The 27999-nt window shown below is 40.2% G+C and overlaps 1 protein-coding gene across 3 annotated transcripts; it reads right to left on the bottom strand.

The window, feature by feature from the left end:
• Nucleotides 1–444: 444 nt before the first annotated feature.
• LY96 (lymphocyte antigen 96) lies at nt 445–27332 on the bottom strand. 3 transcript variants are annotated; one of them, XM_036263822.1, is made up of 7 exons: nt 27200–27332; nt 26860–27097; nt 25211–25514; nt 11531–11620; nt 6635–6763; nt 1399–1451; nt 445–714 (listed from the first exon to the last, which is right to left on the bottom strand). In XM_036263822.1, exons 3-7 carry the CDS (start codon nt 25320–25322, stop codon nt 616–618), a joined length of 483 nt encoding a protein of 160 aa, XP_036119715.1. In that variant the 5' UTR covers nt 25323–25514; nt 26860–27097; nt 27200–27332; the 3' UTR covers nt 445–615. The 3 variants fall into 3 exon arrangements, with proteins under 3 accessions (XP_036119715.1, XP_036119713.1, XP_036119716.1); XM_036263820.1 differs by having other exon boundaries at nt 26860–27332; XM_036263823.1 differs by lacking the exon at nt 26860–27097.
• Nucleotides 27333–27999: the final 667 nt, after the last annotated feature.

The following is a 27999-nucleotide window of genomic DNA, read 5'->3' as shown; positions in this document are numbered from 1 at the left end:
GGATCCGGAGATAGGGTTTTAGAGGTGACTAAGGTCCTATGGGTGGACCTTAATCTAATCTGACTGGTGTCCTTAAAGGACACACAGAGGGACACCATGTGAAGACAAGTGAAGAAGATTATCTACAATCTAAAGAGCGAGGCCTCGCCCAGCGGGTGTGGCTCAGTGGACTGAGCATCATCCCATGGACTGAGAGGTCCCAGTTGGATTCCGGGTCAGGGCACATGGCCATGTTGTGGGCTCGATCCCCAGTAGGGGGCGTGCAGGAGGCCACTAATTGATGTTTCTCCTTCACATGGATGTTTCTATCTCTCTCTCCCTTCCTTGCTCTCTAAAAAAATTCAATAAAAACATATTTTTAAATAAATAAATAAATAAATAAATAACTCAATAAATATATCAATAAACTAAGGAGCGAGGCCGCAGAAGGAACCAAACCCACCAACACTAATTTTGGATTTCTGGCCTCCAGAACTGGGAAAAAATTAATTTCTATTGTTTAGACCACCCACTGTGAGATATTTGTTATGGCAGCCCTAGCAAACGAATACACTGTGCAAAAAACATTAAGTGAAAAATAAAACCTTTGAAAAATAAAATTATACTAGATTTATTCTAATTGAAATTGGGGTGGTGTATGATGGTAAAATTCAAACAAAAGAGCATTTTTTCAGGATCCCCGGTGAAAGCTTCCACAACACATCTGTGTTGTCCCTAAAATGAGGAATAAGAAACACAAGTAATATAAAATGTTAGATGCTTCTATTTTGTAAGAATTTTATAGAAATTTTTTCTTACTGGGAGGAGATCATTTAAATTGGATTGGTTCTCATTTTCTCAGTTTTCTAGTGAAATGAAATTCTGTATGTCTGAATTCAGGAAACATTTCTTCCCAATTACGACAGTTTGTTTTTAAACAATCTTTCGAGACTAGCCTAGGAGATTTTCAAACATTAGATATCATCAGTAAAGAATACGCATTGTTAAACCTTATTTTTAAATAAAGTGAAACATGCAAAATTTCATTGCTAGGTATCTAATGCAAACATCTACAAATCACATGGTTGTTATTCATAGAGGCAGTTGCAAAGTTCTAGACGGTGGTCGTACAATGCTTTCACCCCAGAATCATTCAACATATTAATAATAAGCATTTGCATTACTTTTAGCTGTGGTTGTTAGAGGAAAAACATGAAGTGAAAAAGCTTTCTATTGCATCACTTTTTTATATTTCCATATTCTTCGGAAAGAAGAAATGGTAAAATACCCAAAACCAAATAAAAGTAGGGGGGAAATCTTGAATATCGATTTTTAGAAGTTGCGAATTGCTTATTCAAATTCTTCACACATCTGTGTAGCCAAAGGTTAAGAAAGTACAAAATTACTCTTAGACAATACCTTAGGGATCAGCATGCCCTTGAAGGAGAATGACACTTTTATATCCATAGTCTCTGCAAACAAAATGCAAAAACACAGTCATCACTGGGTGACTTTTGTGGGTAGTACTACATGGCTCCTGTTTACCCGTGGTTCCGCTGCCACCTAAAGCCTCTTGCAGAACCAGCATTAGGGGATACAAACATTTTTTTTTAATGTATATGTTTTTATTGATTTTTTTAGAGAGAGAGGAAGAAGCAGGAGAAAGAGAGAGAAACATTGATGGGAAAGAGAAATATTGATGGGCTGCCTCCTGCACACCCCCTGCTGGGGATCTAGCCCCAAACCAGGGCATGTGCCCTGACCAGGATCTAACCTGTGATCTCTTGGTGCATGCGACAAAGTCCAACCAACTGAGCCACACCAGCAAGGGCAGGGATGCAAACCTTTAAAGCCCACTGGTCTCAATAGTGAATGACTGATGAACAACCCAGTGCTAATATCCTTCATCCCAACTTATATACATTCATATTTCATATATAAAATAGGAAAGTTATTTTATTTTTTTGGTACGTACCCCTAGCGGGAACCAAACCTGGGACTCTCTGGTCCGCAGGCCGACGCTCCCACCGCTGAGCCAAACCGGCGAGGGCAGGAAAGTTATTTCAAAAGTAGATATGTATGGCCCTGGCTGGTTTGGCTCAGCGGTGGGAGCGTTGGCCTGTGGTCTGGAGAGACCCGGGTTCGGTTCCTGCTAAGGGCGCATACCTCGGTTGCAGTTTGCCCCTGGGCCTGGTTGGTCGTGCGGGTGGCAGCCACTTGATGTGTCCCTTTCACGTCGATGTTTCTCTCTCTCTTTCTCCCTTCCACTCTATCTGAACAAAATATCGAAAAAATGTCCTCAGGTGAGGATTAAAAAAAAAAAAAAAAAAGTAGATATGTATGGCCCTGGCCAATTTTGTTCAGTGGTGAGAGCGTCGGCCTGTGGACAAGAGAGTCCTGGGTTCAGTTCCCGCTGGGGGCATGTACCTTGGTTGCAGTTTGTCCCCAGCTCCAGTTGGGGTCGTGTGGGTGGCGACCACTCCATGTGTCTCTCTCACATCAATGTTTCTCTCTCTCTCTTCCTTCTTCTCTCTCTCTCGCTCTATCTGAAGATAAATACAAGAATATCCTCAGGGAGAATTAAAGAAAAAAAAAAAAAAGGAGATATGTATGGCCCTGGCCGGTTTGGCTCATGGTTGGAGCATCAGTCTGCAGATCAATGAGTCACAGGTTCAATTCCGGTCAAGGGCATGTGACTCGGTTGCGGTTCATCCCCAGCCCTGGTCGGGGTCATGTGGGAGGCAGCCAGTCGATGTGTCTCTCTCATGTCAGTGTTTCTCTCTCTCTCTCTCTTTCTCCCCCTCACACTCTATCTGAAGATAAATGGAAAAACATCCTCAGGTGAGGGTAAAATAAATAAATAAATAAATAAATAAATAAATAAATAAATGTAGATATGCATGATACTAATTTGAGTCCCAAACTTTCAAGGGTCTCTTGATAGCATCAGTAATTCTTGAATCAGAATGTCCTCAGCTCTAGGCCCATAGAGTCGGCTGTCAGATGGATATGTTTATTTGAATGTTTCAAAATTACCTTGAGCTCAACATTCCCAGATCAGGACTCATTATCTTTAAGAATCTGCCCCTTCTTTGGAACACATTTCAGATAATGGCACTTCCATCCACTCAGGCACTGACCCTCAAGTGGTCCTTGATCTACCTGATCTTTGCCTGCCACCTCAGCCCAGTCGGCATGTCCTGCCAGTTCTGTCTCCAGTGTGCTCTTTGTCTGCTCCCCTTTGCTCCGGGGCCGCCATCTTTGTTCCACACGCGTGGTCTCTCCCACCCTCCCGGCTGCTCTTCCTTCCACCCAAGTTTCCTGCCAGCCAACCCCTCTTCCTTCCATGTGGACACTAATTCGCTGCAGAACTGGACATGTCCACGGGGCACCCAACCCACTGATGACAGGCTGCAGGCCAATATTTTGCACATGACTTGCATGCTTGCTCCTGCCCCCTGTTCTGGGTTCATCTCCAGCAAGTCCTCACAAGCACATTCTGCTCCAGCTACGAAAGAAAGAAAAGAAAGAGAGAGAGAGAGAGAGAGAGAGAGAAAGAAAGAAAGAAAGAAAGAAAGAAAGAAAGAAAGAAAGAAAGAAAGAAAGAAAGAAAGAAAGAAAGAAAGAAAGAAAGACTACTTCCCAAATAAGCCATATTCTGTCACGGCTAGGTCTGTCTGCATATGTTGTTTCCTCTCCAGGGAACGTCTTTCCTCCATGCTCTCTGATTCAAGACTCTAAAATACTCTCTGAAGTTTTATTTGAGTTTTTCTGTCATAGTTAATTGATAAGGACATATATAGTTAAAACTAAGAGCATATAATTCTATTAGCTTTTATGAGATTTTGTTGTCATATTTGTTCCCATGACCATGACTGTCCTTCCCAGAACACAGAGACCTTCTGAGGAGGGAGACGCTGTCATGCAACTGTAGATCACAAGAGCCTAAGCCATGACCTGCTCAAATTAAGTTCAATAGATGTTTGTGGAAGGAAAGAAGGGAGGGAAGGAAGAAGCAGGAAGGCTGGGATCAATCAGACACAGCTTAGATCTCTAGAAAGTGAAACTTCGAAAATTCAGATAAAACATCAGCATAATCCCCAGAGATTATGTGAAATCATTGTAAAACACTTGTTTAAAAAAAAAAAAAACAATCTGCCAAGAGGATTTGTTTTCAAATCATAGTACAGTGGAAGAATGACACTTAAGACTCTGGGCGGTGTTCGGTTACTAGTTTTCCGAATGGCCTCAGGGACTTTTCTGAAGCACTGACGCATCAGTTTCCACACTTGTAAAAATGACAGGACTGTGAAATCAGGAACAAAAGAAGGAATCGACATGAATATTTATTATTTACTAATCATCATTTTTAAATTCTTACTCTGAGCACTGTTTTACACACATGCTCTAATTTAATCCTTGAACCTATGTAAAATAGTTTTCACTGCGCCCATTTTACAGATGAGGAAAATGAGGCTGATTGAGGTTAAATAACACGCTCAAGGTCACACTGCTAGTCATTGGGAAAACTGGACACTGACTCAGGTCTGTGAGATTCTGAGCCCAGACTCAGCAGCAATGGCAGCTCCATGACTCGTGTGTGGTTGGGGGTAGCAGATAAATTAGAGATATGGACAGATGGTGGGCTGGGAGACACACAGCAGGCACACTGATTTACTTAGATACTATTTCCTTAATGACTACTAGCCATCATACAATCATATAATCAAACTTATGTTCCTGCCAAAGCAAGTATGAGCCTTTTTGTAATAAATTTTTATATTACTCTAATTCTATTAATTCCCTATCCTTATTTTTCATTTTCAGTCCCACCTATGTCTAATTTATGCCATGTTGCTAAATGTAATGTATGCATGTAAACTACATGAAATTTTTTTTTAAATAAGAGAGGGCGCAGGTTAATGATAAATAATTATATAGGGAAAATTCACCTTCAATAGTAATAAAAATGTTAATAAAACAATTACATATACTTTTTTCCTAATAAGTTTTTTTAATAAAACTTCTTTTCTTAAGTGATAATGCCCAGTGTTAACAAGACAGAGATTAATCTACTACACTTATACCTTGTTGGTGGTACAATATATAAATTGGTACAATCCTTTAGAAAAGCAACTTGGTCTTATGTGACTAAAAGCACAAATATACCAAAACTGTTAAGCTTAGAAAGCTCCCTGGGAGTTGTTCATAACTCCTCTTACAAACATGGGAATAATCAAATCTAAAATATGAGAAATTTTATATACAGAAAGATATTAATTATGATATTACTTATAACAGTAAAAATATCAGAAGGACTCTAAATGTCCAATAGGAGAACGGTTAAGTGAATCACGGCATAACCCACTAAGGGAGCTCTTTCACTGGGAAATGTTTATTCTTTGATTTTTGAACCATATGCATATGGTTACCTAGCCAAAAAATTAAATAAAAATTTTAATTGTAGTAAAGTATACTTCCAACTACATAAAAAATGCATAGATTAAAATATGAAAAGGAGCCCTGGCCGGTTTGGCTCAGTGGTTGGAGTGTCGGCCTGTGGACCAGAGAGACCCGGGTTCGGTTCCCGCTAAGGGCGTGTACCTCGGTTGCAGTTTGTCCCCGGCCCTGGTTGGGCATGCGGGTGGCAGCCACTCGATGTGTCCCTTTCATGTCGATGTTTTTTTCTCTCTCTCTCTCTCCCTCCCACTCTATCTGAACAAAAAATGAAAAAATGTCCTCGGGTGAGGATAAAAAAATACATATATATACGAAAAGGAAATATTCCAAAATGACTTTAGAAATATTATTCTGTGACTTGTGTGTTGTGTATACTTTTCAATTTTTGGTAACGTGACAGCATGACATTTATAATCTTTCAAAATACTAGTTTAGCCCTTGCCGGTTTAGCTCAGCGGTTGGAGCATTGGCCCGCAGACCGAAGAGTTGTGGGTTCAACACTGGTCGGGGGCACGTACCTCAGTTGTAGTTAATCCCCGGTCCCAGTCGGGGTTGTGCGGGAGGCAGCCAATCCATGTGTCCCTCTCACATCGGTCTTTCTCTCTCTCTCTTTCTCTCTCTCTCTCTCTCTCTCTCTCTCTCTCTCTCTCTCCCCCCTCTCCCTCCCACTCTATCTGAAAATAAATGGAGAAGTATCCTTGAGTGAGGATTCAAATATATATATACTAGTTTAAATATTATTAAGAAAAAAAATCATGAATTTGTAATAAGTGACCTTAAGGTCTTAAACTCTGAAATTTTATGATTCTGTGAAAAATTCCAGGGTGAAAAAAAAGGGGGGGAGACATTAAAGAAACCAATGTAAATGCGCAATAAAATCTACTGAGTGTCTATGAAAAATAACAAATGTAATGTTTAGAAAAAGAAAACAATAACCAAGGGTAAATGTACAATATTAATCTGAACAAGATAAAAATTTTGATATCCCTGAAAACACACTCAAGTGTCATCTTAATAATAACTCGGTAACATAATTGTAAAATGGTTGTTTAAACTGCTAAAAATAAAAACTTTGAATGGAAATAAAGAGTTATTATCAGAAAAGGAACTTCATATTTTCAGTGTATTTAATTTTCATAACATTCTCATAAAGTAGTCTATTCTATTCTGAGAGTGATATAAATTAAATGCTTACCTCCCTTTAGAGTTCTACAAAAAGAATAATCATCATCAGATCCTCGGCAAAGAACTTCTTTGCGCATCGGAAGATTGTGGGTATTTAAAGTTATATACAGATTAAAATATAATTTTTTCATGTCTCGCCCTTAAAAAGAAAAAGAAATCCCATTAGACTCTCAAATAAGAGAGTATTTTATAAATAATAATTAACATTTAGCATATACTTATAATATGCCCTGTGCTTTTCCAACATTATTTCATTAATCACCATAACTACCTATAAGGCGGCTATTGTGATCCTTGTTCTGTAGATGAGAAAACTGGAGTCCTGAGATAGTAACTAGTGGATTATAATCAAATAGAATATTCCACAGTAAGAATTATATGCTTTGCCTAAAAATAGAGAAACTTATTTTTTTGAGAAAGCAATCAAATGAAGATACAAATTTTTCTGTTCTAGGTACAACTCTAGGAGGAAGTTCAACAAAAGGAAAGTAGGTGATGATAATCAACCTACTTTTAATGAAAGATTTCTTGGAGAGCAAAATTAAACATTTTGATTAAAAATTAGGTGTATGAGCTTTTATTATTTCCTCATGATTTCCCTATTACCAATTAACATGGAAAAATCCAATAAACATGCATTTCGCTCAGTTTTTACAAGTTATTCAGTTGGCCCAATTAGAAGAGATGTACAATCTTTTTTATAATGAAAACAGTTCATTGTAACCACCACCTCACTGAAAAAATTTTCCTAATAAGGTCACCACAACTCATTGTAGCCACAATCAAAGGAAAAGTTTTCCATCTTTAACTTGAACTTGGCTATGGTTAACAGAACTGCCAGCTTCTTCCTCAAAACTCTCCTTCGGCCCTGGCCGGTTTGGCTCAGCAGTTAGAGCATGGGCCCACAGACCGGAGAGTCCCAGGTTCGGTTCCCACTAAGGGCATGTACCTTGGTTGCAGTTTGTCCCCGACCCCTGTTGGGGTTGTGCAGGTGGCAACCAGTCGATGTGTCTCTCTCACATCGATGTTTCTCTCTCTCTCTTCCCACCTCTCTCCCTCCCACTCTATCTGAAGATAAATGCAAAAAATGTCCTCGAGTGAGGATAAAAAAACAACAACTCTCCTTTGTTTGGAGTCGGTGCTCCCACTCTCCTCTGGTTGTCCTTTGACCTCTCTGACTCCTTCTCGGTCTGGTTCATTGACTCCTCTTCCTGAGGGTTCTATCCTCAGTTTTCATCAATATTTACTCTGCACACTCTCCTGGCTTTAAGTGCCACATAGGATGCTACTTCCCAAATCGTCATCTTTAGTCTCAACCTTCCTCCTGAGCACTGTCTCATATATACATTCAATATCTCTATTCAAACGTTGCTAATCATCTCATCCTACACATCCTAAATTGATTTCCTCATCTTCATTAGCAAATCAGCACCAGAAATTCCAATCCTAATAAATTTTACTGGTCTCTATTTCGTCCCCATCACCAGTCTTAATGCAGGCCCTCATTACTCTGAGCCTAAGGCACCACCAAACTCCCTGTTTGGTCTCTACTTCTCTCCTTACGAGGTAAACTGTAAAGAACATAACAGGGTTTGCTTCAAACAGTGGTCCCACGGTCCAGTCCATGGACTTTAGCCTGAACCTTTCCAAAAGCATGGATGTGGGCAGAAGTTGAAGAGGTGTTTTCATGAGAAATTCCTGAGACACAGGAACACAGCACTACTGCTGGGGTGTCCAAGGACAAGGCAGGACAAGGGCCCTTCTTCCATTGCTGCATGGAATACAGCATGTTCCCAGAATGAAAATGACATCTCAACAGTTTATATCTTGAGAAGCGTCTTACCCTTGGACATCACTTGTGGTCATGTGAGGCACATGACAAATGGTCAAGGTGGGTACCACTTACATGGCTCAGCAGGCCAGGGATATCATTGTGGATGTTGGAGTAAAAAATAAGAAACTGGTGGCTGTCATGTGCTTACCAAGAAATCTGTTTTTGAGCCTACCTATGACAACTCCAGAACTACCAAAAATAATTTTCAGGGAGGCTTATGGTCCAACTGTATTTGTCAATCAGTTAATGGCATACAGAAAATTTACTGGGAAGGCTATAAAGTCTCAAAATAAATAATTTCTATTCCCAACTTATTTTTTATTCCCATTTGTACTTATAGCTTTTTTTAAATTGCTCAACTGAGGATACTTTTCTTCTTATCAGATAGAGTGGGAGAGAAGGAGAGAGAGGGAGAGAGAGACATCGATGTAATAGAGCCACATCGACTGGTTGCCTCCCACACAACCCAACCAGGGCCAGGAATGAACTGCACCCAAGGTACATGCCCTTGACCAGAATCAAAACTGCAACTCATCGGTCCACAGGCTGACACTCTAACCACTTAGCAACACCAGCCAGGGCTATACTTACAGCTTTTACAGAATAGAAGTAGAGATAGCACCATAAAAATAAGAGTGACTTCATCCAGCTGGTGTGGCTCAGTAGTTGAGCGTTGAGCCATGCACCAAGAGGTTGCCAGTTCAATTCCTGGTCAGGGCACCTGCCCAGGTTATAGGCCTGATCCCCAGTGGGGGCATCATGGATGTTTCTAGCTTTCTCTCTCTTTCCCTTCTTTTCTCTCTAAAAATCAATAATAATAAAAATTAATTAATTAAAAAAAGAAACACAAGGTTGACTTCTATAATGGGGCCCCACACTTTACACAAACATTCTAGTATATTCTAGGGAAACTCAGGTTACAATCGCAAAGCTCTATAAAAAAATATAACTGAATAATTATTTTGTTAGCACATTAATATAATGTGAAATAAATGTCATACTTAGTGAATGATTAAGGTATCTGTGGTGGCCAAGGGGGTACGCTACTCAAACCTACCTTCCAAAGAACCGGCTGGGAGGAAGGTAGTTGCTTCACCTTCATAACTATCTCATCCAGAGGCCAACCTCCAGCAGGTTGCTCCTCTAATGACCAAGCACTTCAAGGACACTAGGGATAGCCTACACCTGCCTGTCATGGGATACCTGTGACAGGCAATCTTTGCTCTAAGGCTCCCCATTGACATGGCTGAGAGGTTCTCAAGGATGCATTTTGGTCTGATGACCATCTTACCAAATTCTCCTTCCTGCCCTCTCTCATTCCAAAGGTATCAGATCTGTATCTCACTCTGAACCCTCTCCTTGCCTGCTTAGGCATCCTCTTCCCTTTACTGTTCACCAGCATTTCCTCCTGATAAATCTCTTCTTGGTATCTGCTTTTCAGAGAAGTCTGAGTGATACCATATTGTATTATTACTACTTGGGCCTGGAAGGAAACAACTTGCTTCCTGTGTGTAGCAAGGGGTTTGCTTGAAAAAGAGGTCATTCATTATGTCAATAATCACTTCTGTCAAACATCTAGGGGTGATGCACACCTGACCAGAAAACACAACCTAAGAAAAGAGGAAGAAATTTAGCCAGGCAAAAATTTAGGGAGAAAATGATTTCTTTTACCCTTGGCCAAGACAGTGGCATGAACAGAGTTTATTGTTCTCTACTCTGTGTTATCACCAAGCCTCACCACTGTCCCTGCACTTGTCATGCCATGTGATCTACAGGTCTGTCCCTCCTATTGCCCTGAGAGATTCTATGCATTTTTCAGGGAATAAATGAAAGCATAAACAAAGTCTGCAAATGCAGGTTGAACAATTAAATTCAGAAATATTAAAACACAAGTTTGTTGTCTATTATTTCTGGGTTCTCAGCTACCTCTTTTCTTATAAACGGGAACTAAAATCAGGGGGAAATCTTTATTTAAGCTTATGTATGTGAAGGCACTTTGTAAAGCATAAGCTCCAAATATGAGCCAGAATGCAGATGGTGATGAAAACAATAATGGTAGTGAGGATGATGAGAACTGGTTTGCTGGGATCCTAGGGCTTCACACAGCAAAGCTGATTGGTAAGAGAGGATAAAGGTTTTACATGTTTTCCCAAACACTCAGATCCAGCCCGATGCTATCACCATCCCCCAAACTGGTGTTTACTTATCAGTTGAATAGATAATGATTGACAAAGGATATACCAAGTAGACTGTTACCAAGTAGTCTCAAGTTTCCACTTTTACCCCCGTACTATAATGTAATCCCTCCCACAAGAGGGTGAGCCTAGTGACTTTTTCTAACAGATAAAGCCAAATTAATAGAGTGACACTGCAAAATGGTTACATTACACAAGATTACAACTTCTCACCCTGGCGAGTTTGGCTCAGCAGAGAGCGTCAGCCTGCGGACCAATGAGTGGAGGTTAGATTCCAGTCAAGGGCATGTACCTCGGTTGCAGTTTGTCCCCGGCCCTGGTCGGGGTCATGCAGGAGGCAACCAGTCAATATGTCCCTCTCACATAGATGTTTCTCTGTCTCTTCCTCTCTCTCCCTCCCTCCTTCCCACTCTATCTGAAGATAAATAGAAAAATATCCTCAGGTGAGGATTAAAAAAAAAAAAAGATGGCAACTCCTCTCTTATTAACTGACTGTCCCCTTTGCTGGGTTTGATGAAGCAAGAAGCCATGTTGAAAAGGCCAACAGCCAGACAGGAACTGAATACTGTTGATACTCACATGAGAACTGAAGTGGACCCTTCCCTATTTGACCCTTCAGAAGAGACACCAGGCCCGGTAGACAGCTTGCCTGCAACCTTCTGGGAGATCCTAAAGCAGGCACAGCAAAGCCATGCCCACACTACTGACACACACATACTATGAGATAATAAATGTGTACTCTTCTAAGATATTAAGATTGTGGTCATTTCTATAACAAGAGAAAACCAATACATGTACATTTGGAACACATCATTTGTCATGATATTTCTTGAACTCTTTTAACTGATCAAAAAACCCCAAAAAACTTTGGACTTACTTGGAATGTAGGAAATATACAAATATCCTTTGCTTCCCTTCGGTTGTATACAGGGTTCAGTTTTTATTGAAATAGGATATTTCATATTACCTAAGTGGAATAAGGATAATGTCAGTAAATTATTTCCAATAAGTAAAGTATTATGAAACTCAGCCCCCAAATGATACCTTTAGCATTAAAATTGTATAATGAGAATAATTGAGGGTGGTTAAAAAGATCTCCCTCTCCAGAGGAGTGATGTCAGCAAAATGGCAGAATAGGAAGTCCGAGACCCTTCTTCTCTCCACAAACATTTGAATTCAGCAGCAATTCCTGGACAAATTCCCTTTTTTTGTGTGGTACGTGCCCCTAGCGGGAACTGAACCTGGGACTCTCTGGTCCGCAGGCCAAAGCTCAACCGCTGAGCCAAACTGGTTTGGTTCCCTTTATGAGAAATCAGAAACTAATTGTAAGTTTCCTGTGTCCCAGGAGAACTCAAATCCAGACTCACTGAAATGTATGCAAGAGAGAGATTCAGGACACTCTCTCTACAATGACTCTGTGCCTGACACAGCAAAGTCAGGAAATAAATCCCCTAGCCTCCAGCTTCACTCAAGAGAGAAGAGAGTGGTTCATTCACCCAGACCCCAAACTTTCCAAGGGGGATCCCCAAAGTACTGAAGAAATAGAAAGTCGGAACAGACCTTAAACTAGTATGGACATGGAATACTAGTTTTCCCACCAAAGAAAAGGCCAGGACCAGATGATTTCACAGGTGAAGTATACTAAACATTTAATTAAGAATTTTCACCAATCCTTCTCAAACTCTTCAAAAAATTGAAAAGGAGGAAACACTTCCAAACTCATTTTATGAGCCCAGAATTACTCTGATCCCAAAGCCAGACAAAGACACATCAAGAAAATAAAACTGCAAGCCAATATCCCTGATAAATACAAATGCGAAAATCATCAACAAAATACTAGTAAGCTAAATTTAACAACACATTAAAAGGATCATGACCAGCCCTGGCCGGTTTGGCTCAGCGGTTAGAGCGTCCGCCTGCGGTCCGGAGAGACCCGGGTTCGGTTCCCGCTAAGGGCATGTACCTCGGTTGCGGTTTGTCCCCGGCCCTGGTTGGTCGTGCGGGTGGCAGCCACTCGATGTGTCCCTTTCACATCGATGCTTCCCTCTCTCTCTCTTCCTCTCTCTCCCTCCCACTCTATCTGTACAAAAAATGGAAAAATGTCCTCGGGTGAGGATAAAAAAAAAAAAAAAAAAAAAAATTAAAAGGATCATGACCAGGTGGGATTTATTCCTCTGATGCAAGAATGTTTCAACAAATGAAAATCAATCAATGTGATACACCACATTAACAGAATAAAGGATCAAAATTACATGATCAGCCCTGGCTGGTTTGGCTCAGCAGTTAGAGCGTCGACCCGCAGACCAGAGAGTCCTGGGTTCAGTTCCCGCTAAGGACACATACCTCGGTTGCAGTTTGTCCCCAGCCCCAGTTGAGATCGTGTGGGTGACAACCACTCGATGTGTCTCTCTCACATCAATGTTTCTCTTTCTCTCTTCCTCCCTCTCTCCCTCCTGCTCTATCTGAAGATAAATTCAGGAATGTCCTTAGGTGAGGACAAAAACAAAAATTACATGATCATCTCAATAGATGCAGAAAAAGCATTTGACAAAATTCAACACCATGTTATGATCAAAAACAAAAACAAAGAAACCTTTCAACAAACTAGAATTAAAATAAATAGCCTCACCATAAAAAATAAAAAAAAAGTCCATAGCTAAACATCATACTCAGGGGCAAAAACTAAAAGTTGTTCCTCTAAGATCAGCAACAAGGCAAGGATACCCATTCTCAACATAGTATTAAAAGTCCTAGCTAGATCAATTAGGCAAGAAAGATAAATAAAAGGCATCTAAATTGAAAAACAATAAGTAAAATTTCCCTGTTTACAGATGACATGATTTTATAGATAGAAAACCTAAAGACTCCACTCTAAAATTCATATGGAACCACAAAAGACCACTAATAGCCAAATCAATCCTGAGAAAGAGGGGGGAAAATTGAGAGGCCTTACACTTCCTGACTTCAAATTATATTACAAAGCTACAGTAATCAAAACAACATGGTACAGTACAGACAGACATATAAACCAATGGAACTGAACAGACATCCCAGAAATAAATTCATGCATATATTTTGACAATATAGTGCAACCACTTATGGAAAACAGTATAGAGATTCAAATTAAGAATACAGCCCAGCTGGCCCTGGCCGGTTTTGCTCAGCGGTTAGAGCGTCGGCCTGCGGTCCTGAGAGACCTGGGTTCGGTTCCCGCTAAGGGCACGTACCTCGGTTGCAGTTTGTCCCCGGCCCTGGTCGGTTGTGCGGGTGGTAGCCACTCGATGTGTTTCTTTCACATCGATGTTTCTCTCTCTCTCTCTGTTCCTCTCTCTTCCTCCCACTCTACCTGAACAAAAAAAAAAAATAGAGCCCAGCTGGAGTGGTTCAGTGGTTGAGCATCAACCCATGCACCAAGAGGTCACCAGTTCAATTCCTGGTCAGGGCACATGCCCAGGTTGTGGGCCAAATCCTCAGCAGGGGGCATACAAGAGGTGGCTAATCAATGTTCTCTTTCATCAGTGTTTCTATTTCTCTCTCCCTCTCCCTTCCTCTCTCTCTAAAAAATCAATACAGAAGAAAAAAAATTATTTTTGCAATAGAAACTGACATATGATCCAGCCAACCCACTTCTGGGTAATTATACAAAAGAATTGAAATCAGGATCTCGAGATTCTAACTCTCCTATGTTCATTGCAACATTATTCATAATAGCCAAGGTGTAGAAACAACCTAAACGCCCATTGATAGATGAATGAATAAAGAAATCGGATGCATACATATAATGAAATACTATTCAGCCTTTAAAAAGGAAGAAAATTTTTCAATTTGCTACCACATGAATGAATCTTGAGGACATTATGCTAAGGAAAATAAACCAGTCATATAAGGACACATTTGGCATGATTCCACTTATAGGCAGTATCTATAATGGTCAAATTCATACTCAAAGAATAGAATGGTGGCTGCCAGGGGCTGGGAGGAGGGAAAATGAAGAGTCTCTCATCAAAGGCATAAAGTGTCAGTCAAGCAAGATGAATAAGCTCTAACGATCTGCTGTGTGACATGGTGCCTATCATCAGGAATGATGTATTGTACACTTAAAAATTTAAGAGGGTACCCTAGCCGGTTTGGCTCAGCAGTTAGAGCTTTGGCCTGCGGTCTGGAGAGACCCAGGTTCAGTTCCCACTAAGGACATGTACCTCGGTTGCAGTTTGTCCCCAGCCCTGGTTGGGTCATGTGGGTGGCAACCACTCAATGTGTCCCTTTCACGTCGATGTTTCTCTCTCTCTCTCTCTCTCTCTCTCTCTCTCTCTCTCTCCCCCTCTCTCTCCCTCCCACTCTATCTGAGCAAAAAATGGAAAAATGTCCTCAGGTGAGGATAAAAAAAAAAGGGTAGCTCTGGCTGGATAGTTCAGATACTCCAAGGTTGTGAGTTCAATCTCCATCAGGGCACATACAAGAATCAACCAATGAATGCATAAATAAGTGGAACAACAAATCAATGTTTCTCGCTCTCTCTAAAAAATGAAAATATTAGGAGGGTAGATGTCATATAAAATGTTCTTGAAACAGTAAAGTAAAATTTAAATGCTGGACAAATATAATCCTGGACAGCGTGGCTCAGCTTATTGGGCATCATCCTATGCACCAAAGGGTTGCTGGTTCAATGCCCACTCAGGGTACATGCTGGGGTTGCAGGCTCAATTCCCAGTGTGAGGCATGCAGGAGGCAGCTGGTCGATGTTGCACTCTCACATCGATGCTTCTCTTTTCTCTCTCCCTTCCTTTCTCTTTCTCTAAAAATAAAAAAATACATATATATTATTTTTTAAATGCTAGACAAATATTAAAATTAAATCTGCCCATGATGTAAATAGGTTCGTGTTTTAATGTCCACATTGTTAAGGTGGAGGTTGAAGGTACTGAATTACTTTAAACTATGTGTGAGGGAAAAATACTCCCCAAAACATATTTTATAAAATCACTTGTTCCATTTTGGGACTTTTTAACTTGTTGTTTTCTCTATAGAAAAGGTTTTATTGAGAAATAATTGGCATGCATCACTGTAAGTTTAGGGTATACAACATGATGGTTTGATTACATATGTTGTAAAATGATTACCACAACTGGTTCAACTAACATCCATCTTCTCATATAAATCCAATGAAAGGAAGAAAAACCTTTTTCTCCTTCTGATGATAAAACTCTTATGATCTACTTTCTTCACACCCTTCCTATGTACCATATAGCAGTGTGAACTACAGTCATCATGTTGTACTTGACATCCCTAGTACTCAGTTATAACTGGAAATTTGTACCTTTTGACCACCTTCCCTCAAGTCCCCCTTCCCCAACCTGAGGCTCCGCTATCTTTTTCTGTGAGTTTTGTTTTTAAGATTCCACATACAAGATCGTACAGTTTTTGTCTTTTTCTATCTTATTTATTTCATTTAGCATAATGCCTTCAGGTCTATCCACGTTGTCATAAACAGTTGAATTTCCTCTTTTTTATGGAAGAAAAATATATATGTGTATATATATACCCATTCATTCATCAATGGACACTTAGGTTGTTTAGGGGTGACACTGAGAAAAGGCCATATGAAGACACGGCAATAAGATGGCCATCTGCAAAGCGAGGAGAGAGGCTTCAGAAGGAAACCAAACCTGCTGACCCTTGATCTTAGACTTTCAGCCTACAGAACGGTGAGAAGTAAATTCTGTTGTCTGAGCTACCCATCTGTGCTGTTTTGTTATGGTAACCTGAGTTAACTGATACACTGTTTATGCCCAGTAGCTTGGCCAAATGGAAGTCATCTATATGCAAAGGACTGAAGCAGGGTCACAGTAATACCTAGAGGAATCAGTGCTTCCCACCCAGGATGCACTTTGGCTCAGCCAGCCTAGGTTCTCCAAGGTGGAGGAGTGGTGTGGAGGTGGGGATGGCAGCCAGCAAACTTGCTGTAGTTATGTACCCCACTTGCCCCCCTCAGTACTGATATCCATGGGGGAGCAGGGAGGTAGCACTGGATTTTTCAGCATTAGAGAGAAAGAGGTAAGATCCTCCCGAAAGAAAGAAAGAAAGAAAGAAAGAAAGAAAGAAAGAAAGAAAGAAAGAAAGAGAGAGAGAGAAGAGAGAGAGAGAGAGAAAGGGAGAAAGGGAGGAAGGGAGGAAGGGAGGAAGGGAGGAAGGAGGAAGGGAGGAAGGGAGGAAGGGAGGAAGGAAGGAAGGAAGGAAGAAGGAAGGAAGGAAGGAAGAAGAAGGGAAGGAAGGGAGAAAGAGAGAAAGAGAGAAAGAGAGAAAGAGAGAGAAAGAGAGAAAGAGAGAAAGAGAGAAAGAGAGAAAGAGAAAAGAGAGAAGAGAAAAGAAAAAGAAAGAAGAAAGAAAGAAAGAAAGAAAGATAAGAAAGAAAGAAAGAAAGAAAGAAAGAAAGAAAGAAAGAAAGAATTGTTACTAGGAGCTTAAAGTCTAATTATAAGATGAAGTATTGTATAAAAAGGCCCTGTGCTTCCCAGGGCTCTGGGGAGAGGCGACGGCGTCTACCTCAAAGATTCAACCCCACCCTGTGGGACACTAAAATGCAAATTGAGGCTCATTAACACCCAGCATCTGCCCACCCTCAAAAATCCCTTATGCTGAGCACCTGAGGAAGTTTTACATTCAACTGAAAAGCCAAGGCTCTTCAAGTAACCGCTACTGCTAGCCTCTAGGCAAAAAGCTAGAGGATAACTGAACCATTCCTAGGCTAGCAACTCTAACCAAGAAATTAAGACTTGACAGTGGTGTTTAACGTGGGTCCTCCCTGGCTCATCCAAACCTAAGAGAGAGAGCCACAAACAGCAGAACACCAACACCCACAGGGAAAACTTGGCAGGCTCCAAAGCCCACTGTGATAGGCAAAATGGTGAAACAAAGAAACAAATGCCAAATGAAAGAACAAAAGACCTCTACTGAAGATGAGATAAATGAGGAGCAGCTAAGTAGTTAACAGAGCTAGAATTCAGAGCCATGATCTTGAGGAAGCTCAACAGCATGAGTAAGGACATCAAGACCATACGTAAAGACATAGAAATGTTGAAAATCAACCAATTGGAAATTAAAAACCACCAAGAAGAAAAGAAGAATGACATATCAAAAATAAAGAACACACTGGAAGGTCTAAACAGCAGAGTAGAGGAAGCTGAGGACCGGATCAGTGAATTAGAAGACAGGGTAGAAAAAATCAACCAATCAGAAAACCAAAAGGAAAAAACAATTAAAAAACAGGAAGACAGCTTAAGAGAACTGTGGAACAACGGGAAATGTAATAATATTCACATCATAGGAGTCCCTGAAGAAGAAGAAAATGAACAATGGCTAGAGAATATATTTGAAGAAATAGTGACAGAAAACTTCCCTAATTCGGTGAAGTTCAAGAAGTACAGAGAGCCCCAAGTAAGAAGAACCCAAACAGGCCCACACCAAGACACATAGTAATTAAAATGCCAATAATTAAAGACAAAGAGAAAATCCTAAAAGCAACAAGAGATAGGCAACAGGTTACCTACAAAGGAACCCCCATAAGACTCTCAGCTGACTTCTCACAAGAAACACTACAGGCCAGAAGGGAATGGCATGAAGTAATCAAGATCATGAAAAACAAGGATCTGAATCCAAGACTACTCTACCCAGCAAGACTGTCATTCAAAATAGAAGGTCAAATAAAGAACTTCCCAGCCAAAAATAAAAAAGGCTATGGGAATACAATAGCACCAAACCAGCACTGCAAGAAATGTTAAAAGGACTGCTGTAATTAGTAGAAGAAACAGGAAGAAAAATATAATCAAACTAAACAAAAATGGCAATAAATAGGTACATATCAATAATCACATTAAATGTAAATGGATTGAATGTTCCCATAAAAAGACACAGAGTAGCTGATTGGATAAGAAAGCATGAGTAAGGACAACAAAACCATGAGTAAAGAAAACATCTATATGTTGTTTACAAGAGATCCATGTCACAACAAAAGACTCACATAGGTTGAAAGTGAAGGGATGGAAAAAAATCTTTCAAACGAACAGAAAGCAAAAAAAAAGCTGGAGTAGCAATACTCATATCTGATAAAACAGATTTCAAAATGAAGGCCATAACTAGAGACAAAGAAGGCCACTACATAATATTGAAAGGATCTATCCAACAGGAAGATATAACCTTGATAAACATATATGCACCCAATATAGAAACACCAAAATATATTAAAAATCTTCTGAAGGAATTCAAAGGAGAAATTGACATCAATACAATCATAGCAGGGGACTTCAACATCTTGCTGACATCACTGGATAGATCCTCTAGACCAAAAATTGGCAAGGAAACAGAGACTCTAAATGAAGCACTAGACCAAATAAATTTAATAGATATCTAAAGAGAATTACACCCCAAAACTACAGAATTCACATTCTTCTCAAGTGCATATGGGACATTCTCAAAGATAGACCACATGTTGGGACACAAACAAAATCTATACAAGCTCAAGAAGATTAAAATCATATCAAGCATCTTCTCAGATCACAATGGCATGAAACTAGAAATCAATTGCAACAATAACATACAAAGACATTTGAACACATAGAGGCTAAATAGCATGTTATTAAACAATGAATGGGTTACTGAGAAGATCAAGGAAAAAATTAAAAACTTCCTGGAAACCAATGAAAATGAACACACAACAACACAAAATCTATGGGATGCAGTGAAAGCAGTTCTGAGAGGGAAGTTCATAGCTCTGCAGGCCTACCTCAAGAAACAAGAAAATTTTCTAATAGACTATCTAACCTCACAACTTAAAGAACTAGAAAGCAAACAAAAAAGAAAACCCCAGAGCAAGTAGAAGAAGGAAATAGTAAAGATCAGAGCAGAAATAAATGACATAGAGACATATGAAACCAAAAAAAACATTCAAAGAATCAATAAAAGAAAGAGCTGCTTTTTTGAAAAGATAAACAAGATTGATGGAACCTTAGCTAGACTCACCAGGAAACAGAGAGAGAGAGAACCCAAATACACAATATCAGAAATAAAAGAGGAGAAGTACCAATTGACACCACAGAAATACAAAAGATCATTAACAACTACTATGAACAATTATATGGCAACAAATTTGACAATCTAAGCAAAATGGACAAATTTCTACAAACACACAGTCTCCCAAAACTGGACCCGGAAGAGATAGAAAACTTGAACAGACCAATAACAACTAAGGAAATTGAAGAGGTAAACAAGACTCTCCCAGCAAACAAACACCCAGGCCCGGATGGCTTCACGGAAAAGTTTTACCGAACATTCAAAGAAGAACTAAAACCCACTCTCCTCAAACTATTTCAAAAAATTTAAGAAGAAACACTTCCAAACTCATTTTATGAGGCCAGCTTAATTATAATTCCAAAACCAGAAAAAGACATGACAAAGAAAGAAAACAATAGGCCAATATCCCTGATGAAAATAGACACCAAAATCCTGAACAAAATACTAGCAAATCAGATCCAGCAATACATCAAAAAAATTATTCACCATGACCAAGTGGGATTCATCCCAGGGATACGAGGCTGGTACAATATTAGCAAATCAATAAATGTGATACACCACAAAAACAAAATGAAGAATAAAAACCACATGACCATATCAACAGATGCTGAAAAAGCATTCGACAAAATCCAGCATCCATTTCTGATAAAAACGCTCAGCAATGTGGGAATAGAGGGATCATATCGCGACATAATAAAGACCATATATGAAAGACCTACAGCTAACATCATACTCAATGGGCAGAAACTAAAAACATTTCCCTTAAGAACAGGAACAAGACAGGGATGTCCACTTTCACCACTCTTATTTAACATAGCACTGAAAGTCTTAGCTTCAGCAATCAGACATGAAGAAAAAATCAAAGGGATCCAAATTGGAAAGGAGGAAGTAAAACTGTCATTATTTGCAGATGACATGATATTAAACATAGAAAACCCTAAAGACTCCATCAAAAATCTACTAGACTTAATAAATGAATTTGGCAAAGCAGCAGGATACAAAATTAACGTCAAGAAATCGACGGCATTCTTTTTTATTTATTTATTTATTTATTTTATTTATTTTTTATCCTCACCCAAGGACATTTATCCATTTTTTGTTCAGATAGAGTTGGGGGGGGGGGGGAGAGAGAGAGAAACATCGATGTGAAAGGGACACATCAAGTGGCTGCCACCCACACGACCAACCAGGCCAGGGACAAACTGCAACCAAGGTATGTGCCCTTAGCGGGAACCGAACCTAGGATTCTCTGGACCGCAGGCTGACGCTCCAACCACTGAGCCAAACCGGCCAGGGCGCAACAGCATTCTTATACACCAATGATGAACTCACAGAAAGAGAAACTGAAAAAACAATCCCCTTTACCATCGCAACAAAAAAATTAATATACCTAGGAATAAACTTAACCAAAGGAGTAAAGGACCTATTCGCAGAAAACTACAGGACATTAAAAAAAGAAATACAGAATATATAAAAAAGTAGAAGCACATACCTTGTTCATAGATTGGAAGAATTAACATCATTAAAATGTCCATATTACCCAAAGCAATCTATAGATTCAATGCATTCCCCATCAAAATACCAATGACATATTTCACAGAACTAGAACAAATACTCCAAAAGTTCATATGCAACCAAAAAAGACCCTGATTAGCCACAGCAATCTTGAAAAAGAAGGACAAAGTAGGTGGGATCACAATACCAGATATCAGGTTATACTACAAAGCCACTGTAATCAAAACAGCCTGGTACTGGTACAAGAACAGGCATATAGACCAGTGGAACAGAACAGCGAACCCAGAAATGGACCCAAGACATTATGCTCAATTAATATTTGACAAAGGAGGCAAGAGCATACAATGGAGTAAAGACAGCCTCTTTAATAAATGGTGTTGAGCCCTGGCCAGTTTGGCTCAGCAGTTAGAGCGTCCGCCTGCAGTCCGGAGAGACCCGGGTTCAGTTTCCGCTGAGGGCACGTACTTCGGTTGCAGTTTGTCCCCGGCCCTGGTTGGTCGTGCGGGTGGAAGCCACTCGATGTGTCCCTTCACGTCGATGTTTCTCTCTCTCTCTCCTTCCTCTCTCTCCCTCCCACTCTAGCTGTACAAAAAATGGAAAAATATCCTCGGGTGAGGATTAAAAAAAAAAAAATGGTGTTGACAATGGAGTACTATGCAGCTGTAAGAAAGAAAGATCTCTTATCCTTTGAGACGACATCAAAGGACCTGGAGAGTATTATCCTAAGCGAAACAAGCCAAGCAGAGAAAGACAAATATCACATGATCTCACTTATTTGTGGAATATAATGAACATAACAGTCTGAAGAACGGGGTAGTCCCAGAGACGTGGGTACAGAGAAGTGGGGTACAGACTGACATTCCCCAGAAGAGGGGGTGGTGAGGGAGAGATAAACCACAGAACTTATATGCATGTATGTATGAACAATGGACATGAACAACAAAGGTGGGGACAGGGTGGGGAGGGGGGAATCAGTGGGGGGATAAGGAGAAACATTTGTAACAAAAATAAATTAATTAATTTTAAAAAATAAATGGTGTTGGGAAAATTGGACAGCTACATGCAAACAAATGAAACTAGACCATCAACTTACACCATACACAAAAATAAACTCAAAATGGATAAAAGACTTAAATATGACCCATGAATCCATAAAAATCCTAGCAGAAAATGTAGGCAACAAAATTCTGGACATCATACAGAGCAGAATTTTCACTGATACATCACCCAAGGCAACAGAAACAAAGAAAAAAATGCACACCTGGGACTACATCAAACTGAAAAGCTTCTGCACAGCAAAAGAAACAACCGTCAAAATGGAAAGGCAACCCACTGTATGGGAGAACATCATTGCCAATTATACATCAGATAAGGGGTTAATTTCCAAAATATATAGAGTACTCATACAACTCAACAAAAGGAAGACAAAGAACCCAATTAAAAAATGGGCAGAGGAGCTGAATAGACACCTCTCCAAACAGGACATACAAATGGCCAAGAGACATATGAAGAAATCCTCAACATCACTAACCATCAGAGAGATGCAAATTAAAACAACTATGAGGTATCACCTTACACCTGTCAGAATGGCCGCCATCAACAAATCATCAAACAAGTGTGGCGACGGTATAGAGAAAAGGGGACTCTAGTACACTGTTGGTGGGAATGCAGACTGGTGCAGCCACTACGGAAAACAATATGGTGTTACCTCAAAAAATTAAAAATTGAACTTCCATTTGACTCAGTGATCCCACTTCTAGGAATATACCCTAAGAAGCCTGAAACACTCATCAGAAAGAATATATGTACCCCCATGTTCATAGCAGCACTATTTACAATAGCTAAGATCTGGAAACAACCCAAGTGTCCATCAGTAGATGAATGGATAAAAAAGCAGTGGTACATATACACAGTGGATTACTATGCAGCTGTAAGAAAGAAAGATCTCTTATCCTTTGAGACGACATGGAGGGACCTGGAAAATATTATCCTAAGCAAAACAAGATAAGCAGAAACAGACAAATACCACATGATCTCACTTATATATGGAATATAATGAACATAACAGTCTGAGGAATCGGGTAGACCCAGAGATGTGGAAGTAGAGTACAGAATGACAACCTTCAGAAGACAGGGTTGTAGGGGGAGGAAAAGAGATAAACCACAGAACTTATATGCATGTACGCATAACGGATGGACATGGACATCAAAGCCGGGATGGAGTGGGGGGGGATGGAGAGGAAGGTGTCAATGGGGTAAAATAGGAGAAACATCTGTAACAAAAATAAAATTAAATAAATAAAAATAAAATAAAAAGAGAAATGATAACCTTTGGCATAAGATGGTAATAAAAGTACTGATTGAAAATGAAAAAAATAAATAAATAGATAAAAATAAAAAAATTTCTTTAGCACAGAGCAGGTGGCATCATCAACACGTGGGGCCGAGTGGACTGAGGAGCCTTCCTGGAAGTGGGGCATGGACCCTGACCTTGCAGGACAGAGAAATCCCAGAGCCAGGTTGAGAGGGAATCAGCACAGCCCCTGAATGTGAGATTGGTCTTGCTCTCGCACCTGTCACTGGTGCTAATTCCTCAGAAGTAATGTTATACTGTCATTAGCCAGAGTGTGTTTTTCAGGATAGTCAATGCATACTCAAAAAATAAAATAAAATAAAATTGAAAACCTGGAGATGAAATTGTTTTCTTCCTTGCAGAACTTCTCAGAATTCAACATACATTTGTAATTCTCCCTCAAATGATTAAATCATAAATTCCCTTTCCCAAAAGAATCTCAAAGAATTAATATTTTGGCAAGTGTCTCTTTCAGCCTTTCTGATATACATCCAACCCATGGTGAGCAACGAAGTGGAAAGTACCAAAGAAAAACAGTGGTCAATTGTCCTTTCAGAGAAAGAGGGCAGGGCGGAGCATTGACGTGACCAGTTACTAGCATTAGAGTATGGCTGACTTAAAGAAAGCAATCCAGTCCTGGCTGGTTTGGCTCAGCAGTTGGAGCATCGGCCTGCGGGTCAGAGAGTCCTGCGTTCAGTTCCCGCTAGGGGCACATACCAAAAAAAAAAAGCAATCAAGATTCTATGGGCTAAAAGTTTTATCTCACACCTTTTCTTGTAAAATAGGTTCTAAAATCACTTTCATTTTACAGATTAAAAAGCTGGGGCACAGAAAGGCTAAGTATTTTGGTCAAGGTCACACAACTAGTAAGTGACAGAACCAGGCTCACATCCAATCCGGAGTCCTCAAAAATCATAGCCTGAAACACTTACATAGCACCCATGACATGACAACATTGTGCTAAAAAACAATACAGCTTAGAGCAGCGATTTTCAACCTTTTTCATCTCATGGCACACAGAAACTAATTACTAAAATTCTGTGGCCCACCAAAAAATGTATTACATTTTTTGCCCATCTGACCAAAAAAAAATAGGTATGATTTTGATTTATTCACACAGGAAAGCTACTGTTGTGTTGGCTATTGTTATTTTTTATTTGACAGTCTAAAGGAAAAGAGGTCAGTGGCCCTGACTAAATAGTCAGGTACTGTGTGTTTTAAAAATCCTTGTGGCACACTGGTGGAAAATCACAGCCTTAGAGCAATAATCAGTTCCAGGAGGCAGCAGGACTGTTCTTCCTTGTCGAGAAGAACCAGCTTGGGGCTGGAGGCAAACGCTCAGAAGCAGACAGTTCTGCCAAAACTAGGAGGAATCTGAAACTGGGCTCAAGGTAGGGAAAGCTGACCACAGGGAACAACAGAAGCGCTTGAGGTCAAGTACAGCAGGTTAGAGACTGGCGAGGTCTGCGAAGGATGGAGACTACCCACGCAGAGAAGCCACCGGCCATTACTCTGGCTGCCGGCAGCAGCTGGAACACACGATCGTTTCCTGTGTCCCAGCCACAGCAGAGTGCGGTTCTTTGAAACAGTTGGCACTACAACTACTTGTTGCTATGCACTTACCGCAATAGGTAAACGAAATGCTGACATCGGAGGAGTTGCAGACCAAGTGCTGCTCCCTGGGTTCAGTAAATGTGGAAGAAAACAAGGTGGAAAATAACATAAGTGGGAACATGATTTAGTAGCTCCGAAACTTCACAAATGCAGGGAGAAGTAGTAACTCATCCCCAGGCTCTTCCCTTTCAGTAAGTAGAAAAGATTCAACTTAGTCATCAGTCACGTGATTTCTAAGTTCCAATCCAACTGTTTCCTCTTATTTCTGTGTGTGTGTGTGTGTGTGTGTGTGTGTAAAATATTTGAGCACTTCCTGCAAGGGGAGAAAAGAAAAGGATTTAGAATATATTCTTTTTCAACACTTGATGCAAATGAGAGCACAGAGATTTAAAAACAAACCAATGTATTTCCCAGTCAACAGTAACAAAGCCAGCCTGTAGGTCTCCTCTAGGATCCCAAGAGATGACACCCCTTTTCCACCCGCATTGCTATTCTCCCACACAGGCTCTTTAGACAATTTCTCATGGCTCAGAACGCTAGGCATATAGATCTGAATAATCACATGCAAACTATATTTCTGCTCAGCAAGAGCTGAGCCATGGGGCAGAGCTGGGCTGCAGGAGACCCCTGTGCAGACAGGACACTAGCTGTAGTTCTGCGCTGTGGTCTGGGGCCCTGCCAGGCTTAAGAAAGCTCTTCCTTAAGAGAACAGCCCCTCTAGGAAGTATTTCATGTGTGGCATGTACTGTATTTCATTTCCAAATTCTTATTCCATTCCTGAAAAACAATTGACCCTTTAGACTCTTCGCTACTTGAAATCATTTATGGATATAGTTTGAGATTACAATGGCATGGAGGTGGGGGCCTAAAAATCTACAAATTTAGAGGAAAATAAGTACATGTTGGTAAAAGGTTTCACTAAAGAGCGGTGCAATTTTCCCATTTTAAAAAAGGCCAAAAAATCCACAGGAGGATAAGAATGGGGAGTTGTTCAATGGGTATTAAGTTTCAGGTTTGCAAGATAAAAACGCCCTAGAGATCTGCTGCACAGCAATATAAATATAGGTAATAAACACTAAACTGAACTGTACGAAACTGCACACTTAAAATTGGTGAAGATGGTAAATTTTTGTTATACTTTTTTTTTAACCATGATTTAAAAATGTGTTTGGCTCTAGCCAGTGTGTCTCAGTTGATAGAGCATTGTCCCATGCACCAAAAGGTCTCTGGTTCAATTCTGGGTCAGGGCACATGCCTCGGTTGCAGGCTCTGACCCCCAGTAGGAAGTGTGTAGGAGGCAGCCAATCAATGTTTCGCTTTCACATAGATGTTTCTCTTTCTCTCCCTCTCCCTTCCCCTCTCTAAAATTAATAAAAAAACTTTATTTTGTTGAAAAAGGGTTGGAGGTGGAGAGGAAAAGCCCCATGAATGCCCCTAGTGGTCTTGAAATACCATTTCCCACTAAAAGGAACAAAGACTGGAGAAATTGCTGATTCCAGGTCTGGGGCAGAAAACATAAAAGATGAGCCTAAAATTCCTTATCACCTTAGATAACCAACTTGAAGACAGTCCCACTGACCAAAGATGGGCTTCCTATTGCCTCTGTAACAAATACCACAAACTTAGTGGCTTAAAACAATACACATGCATTCTCTTACAGTTCTGGAGGTCAGAAGTCTGAGTCAGCTTCCCTGAGCTCAAGTCAGGGTGTCTGGAGAGCTGGTTCCTTCTGGAGACAAGGGGAGGAATCCGTTCTCCTGCCCTTTTCAGCTTTGAGAGCTACAATCCTTGAACTCTTCCATCCTCAAAGCTCAGCTCTCCCATTTCTACTTCCATCATCATATCGCCTTCTCCTCTGATCTCTGTGATCCTCTTAGAAGATTTCCTATGATTACACTGGAACCATTTGGATAATGCAGGATAATCTTCCCAATTCAAGATCCAGCTATAAAATCCCCTTTTCCATGTAACATCTTGGGGGACCATTATTCAGCCTACCTGTAGGCTACACAGACATGAAGATAGTAACTGCAGCCTGGTGTGGCTCAGTGAATTGAGCACCGTCCCATAGACTGAGGTCCCAGTTCAATTTCCAGTCAGGGCCATGCCCAGGTTTCAGGCTCCATCCCCAGTGTGGGGCATGCAGAAGGCAGCTGATCAATATTCCTCTCTCATCGCTGTTTCTATCCCTCTCTCTAAAAAAATCAATAAAAACATATTTTTAAAAAATGATAGTAACTGCAATGCATTGAAATACATCAGATATATTTAGATCAATGAGCTCAAATAATTTCTTAAAGTCTAATTAATCATCAGATGATACAAAGAAAGCAACTCTACTTTGAAAACTGGTAAGTAAAAGGAAAGAATAAAGCACTTATCCTGACTTTTCTGCAGGAAATGAACTACTGGTAACCAGGTCATAGTGGCAAGTTTTCCTTGCCTTCTCATCCTCTTTTCTCTACTTTTAGAACTATTTCAGCTGTTTATCACAAAGAAATAATAAATAGAATATAAATAACCATTTTGCAACACCTAATGAATTAGTGAACTTAAGCATCAAACATCACAGACAGAAAGGCATTGTGCACCGCTTTTTTTTTTTTTTTTAATCCTCACCCAAGGATATTTTTTCCATTTATCTTTAGATAGAGTGTGGGGGTGGGAGAAAAGAGAGACAGAGAAACATTGATGTGAGAGAGACACATCGATTGGTTGCCTCCCATATGAGCCTGACCAGGGCCAGCAATGAACCGCAACTGAGGTACATGCCCTTGGCCAGAATTGAACCCACAACA

Source organism: Molossus molossus, unplaced genomic scaffold (assembly GCF_014108415.1).
Source record: "Molossus molossus isolate mMolMol1 unplaced genomic scaffold, mMolMol1.p scaffold_m16_p_16, whole genome shotgun sequence".
NCBI lineage: Eukaryota > Metazoa > Chordata > Mammalia > Chiroptera > Molossidae > Molossus > Molossus molossus.
This window is presented reverse-complemented; position numbering and strand designations above follow the sequence as displayed.

Coding starts and splice junctions, on each gene's coding strand:
- LY96 (XM_036263820.1), bottom strand. CDS start 25,322: ATGTTCCCACTTATGTTATTTTCCACCTTGTTTTCTTCCACATTTACT. Junction 11,621..25,210: donor CATTTCGTTTACCTATTGCG/GTAAGTGCATAG, acceptor TATTCCACTTAG/GTAATATGAAATATCCTATT. Junction 1,452..6,634: donor TTGTAGAACTCTAAAGGGAG/GTAAGCATTTAA, acceptor TTTTGTTTGCAG/AGACTATGGATATAAAAGTG.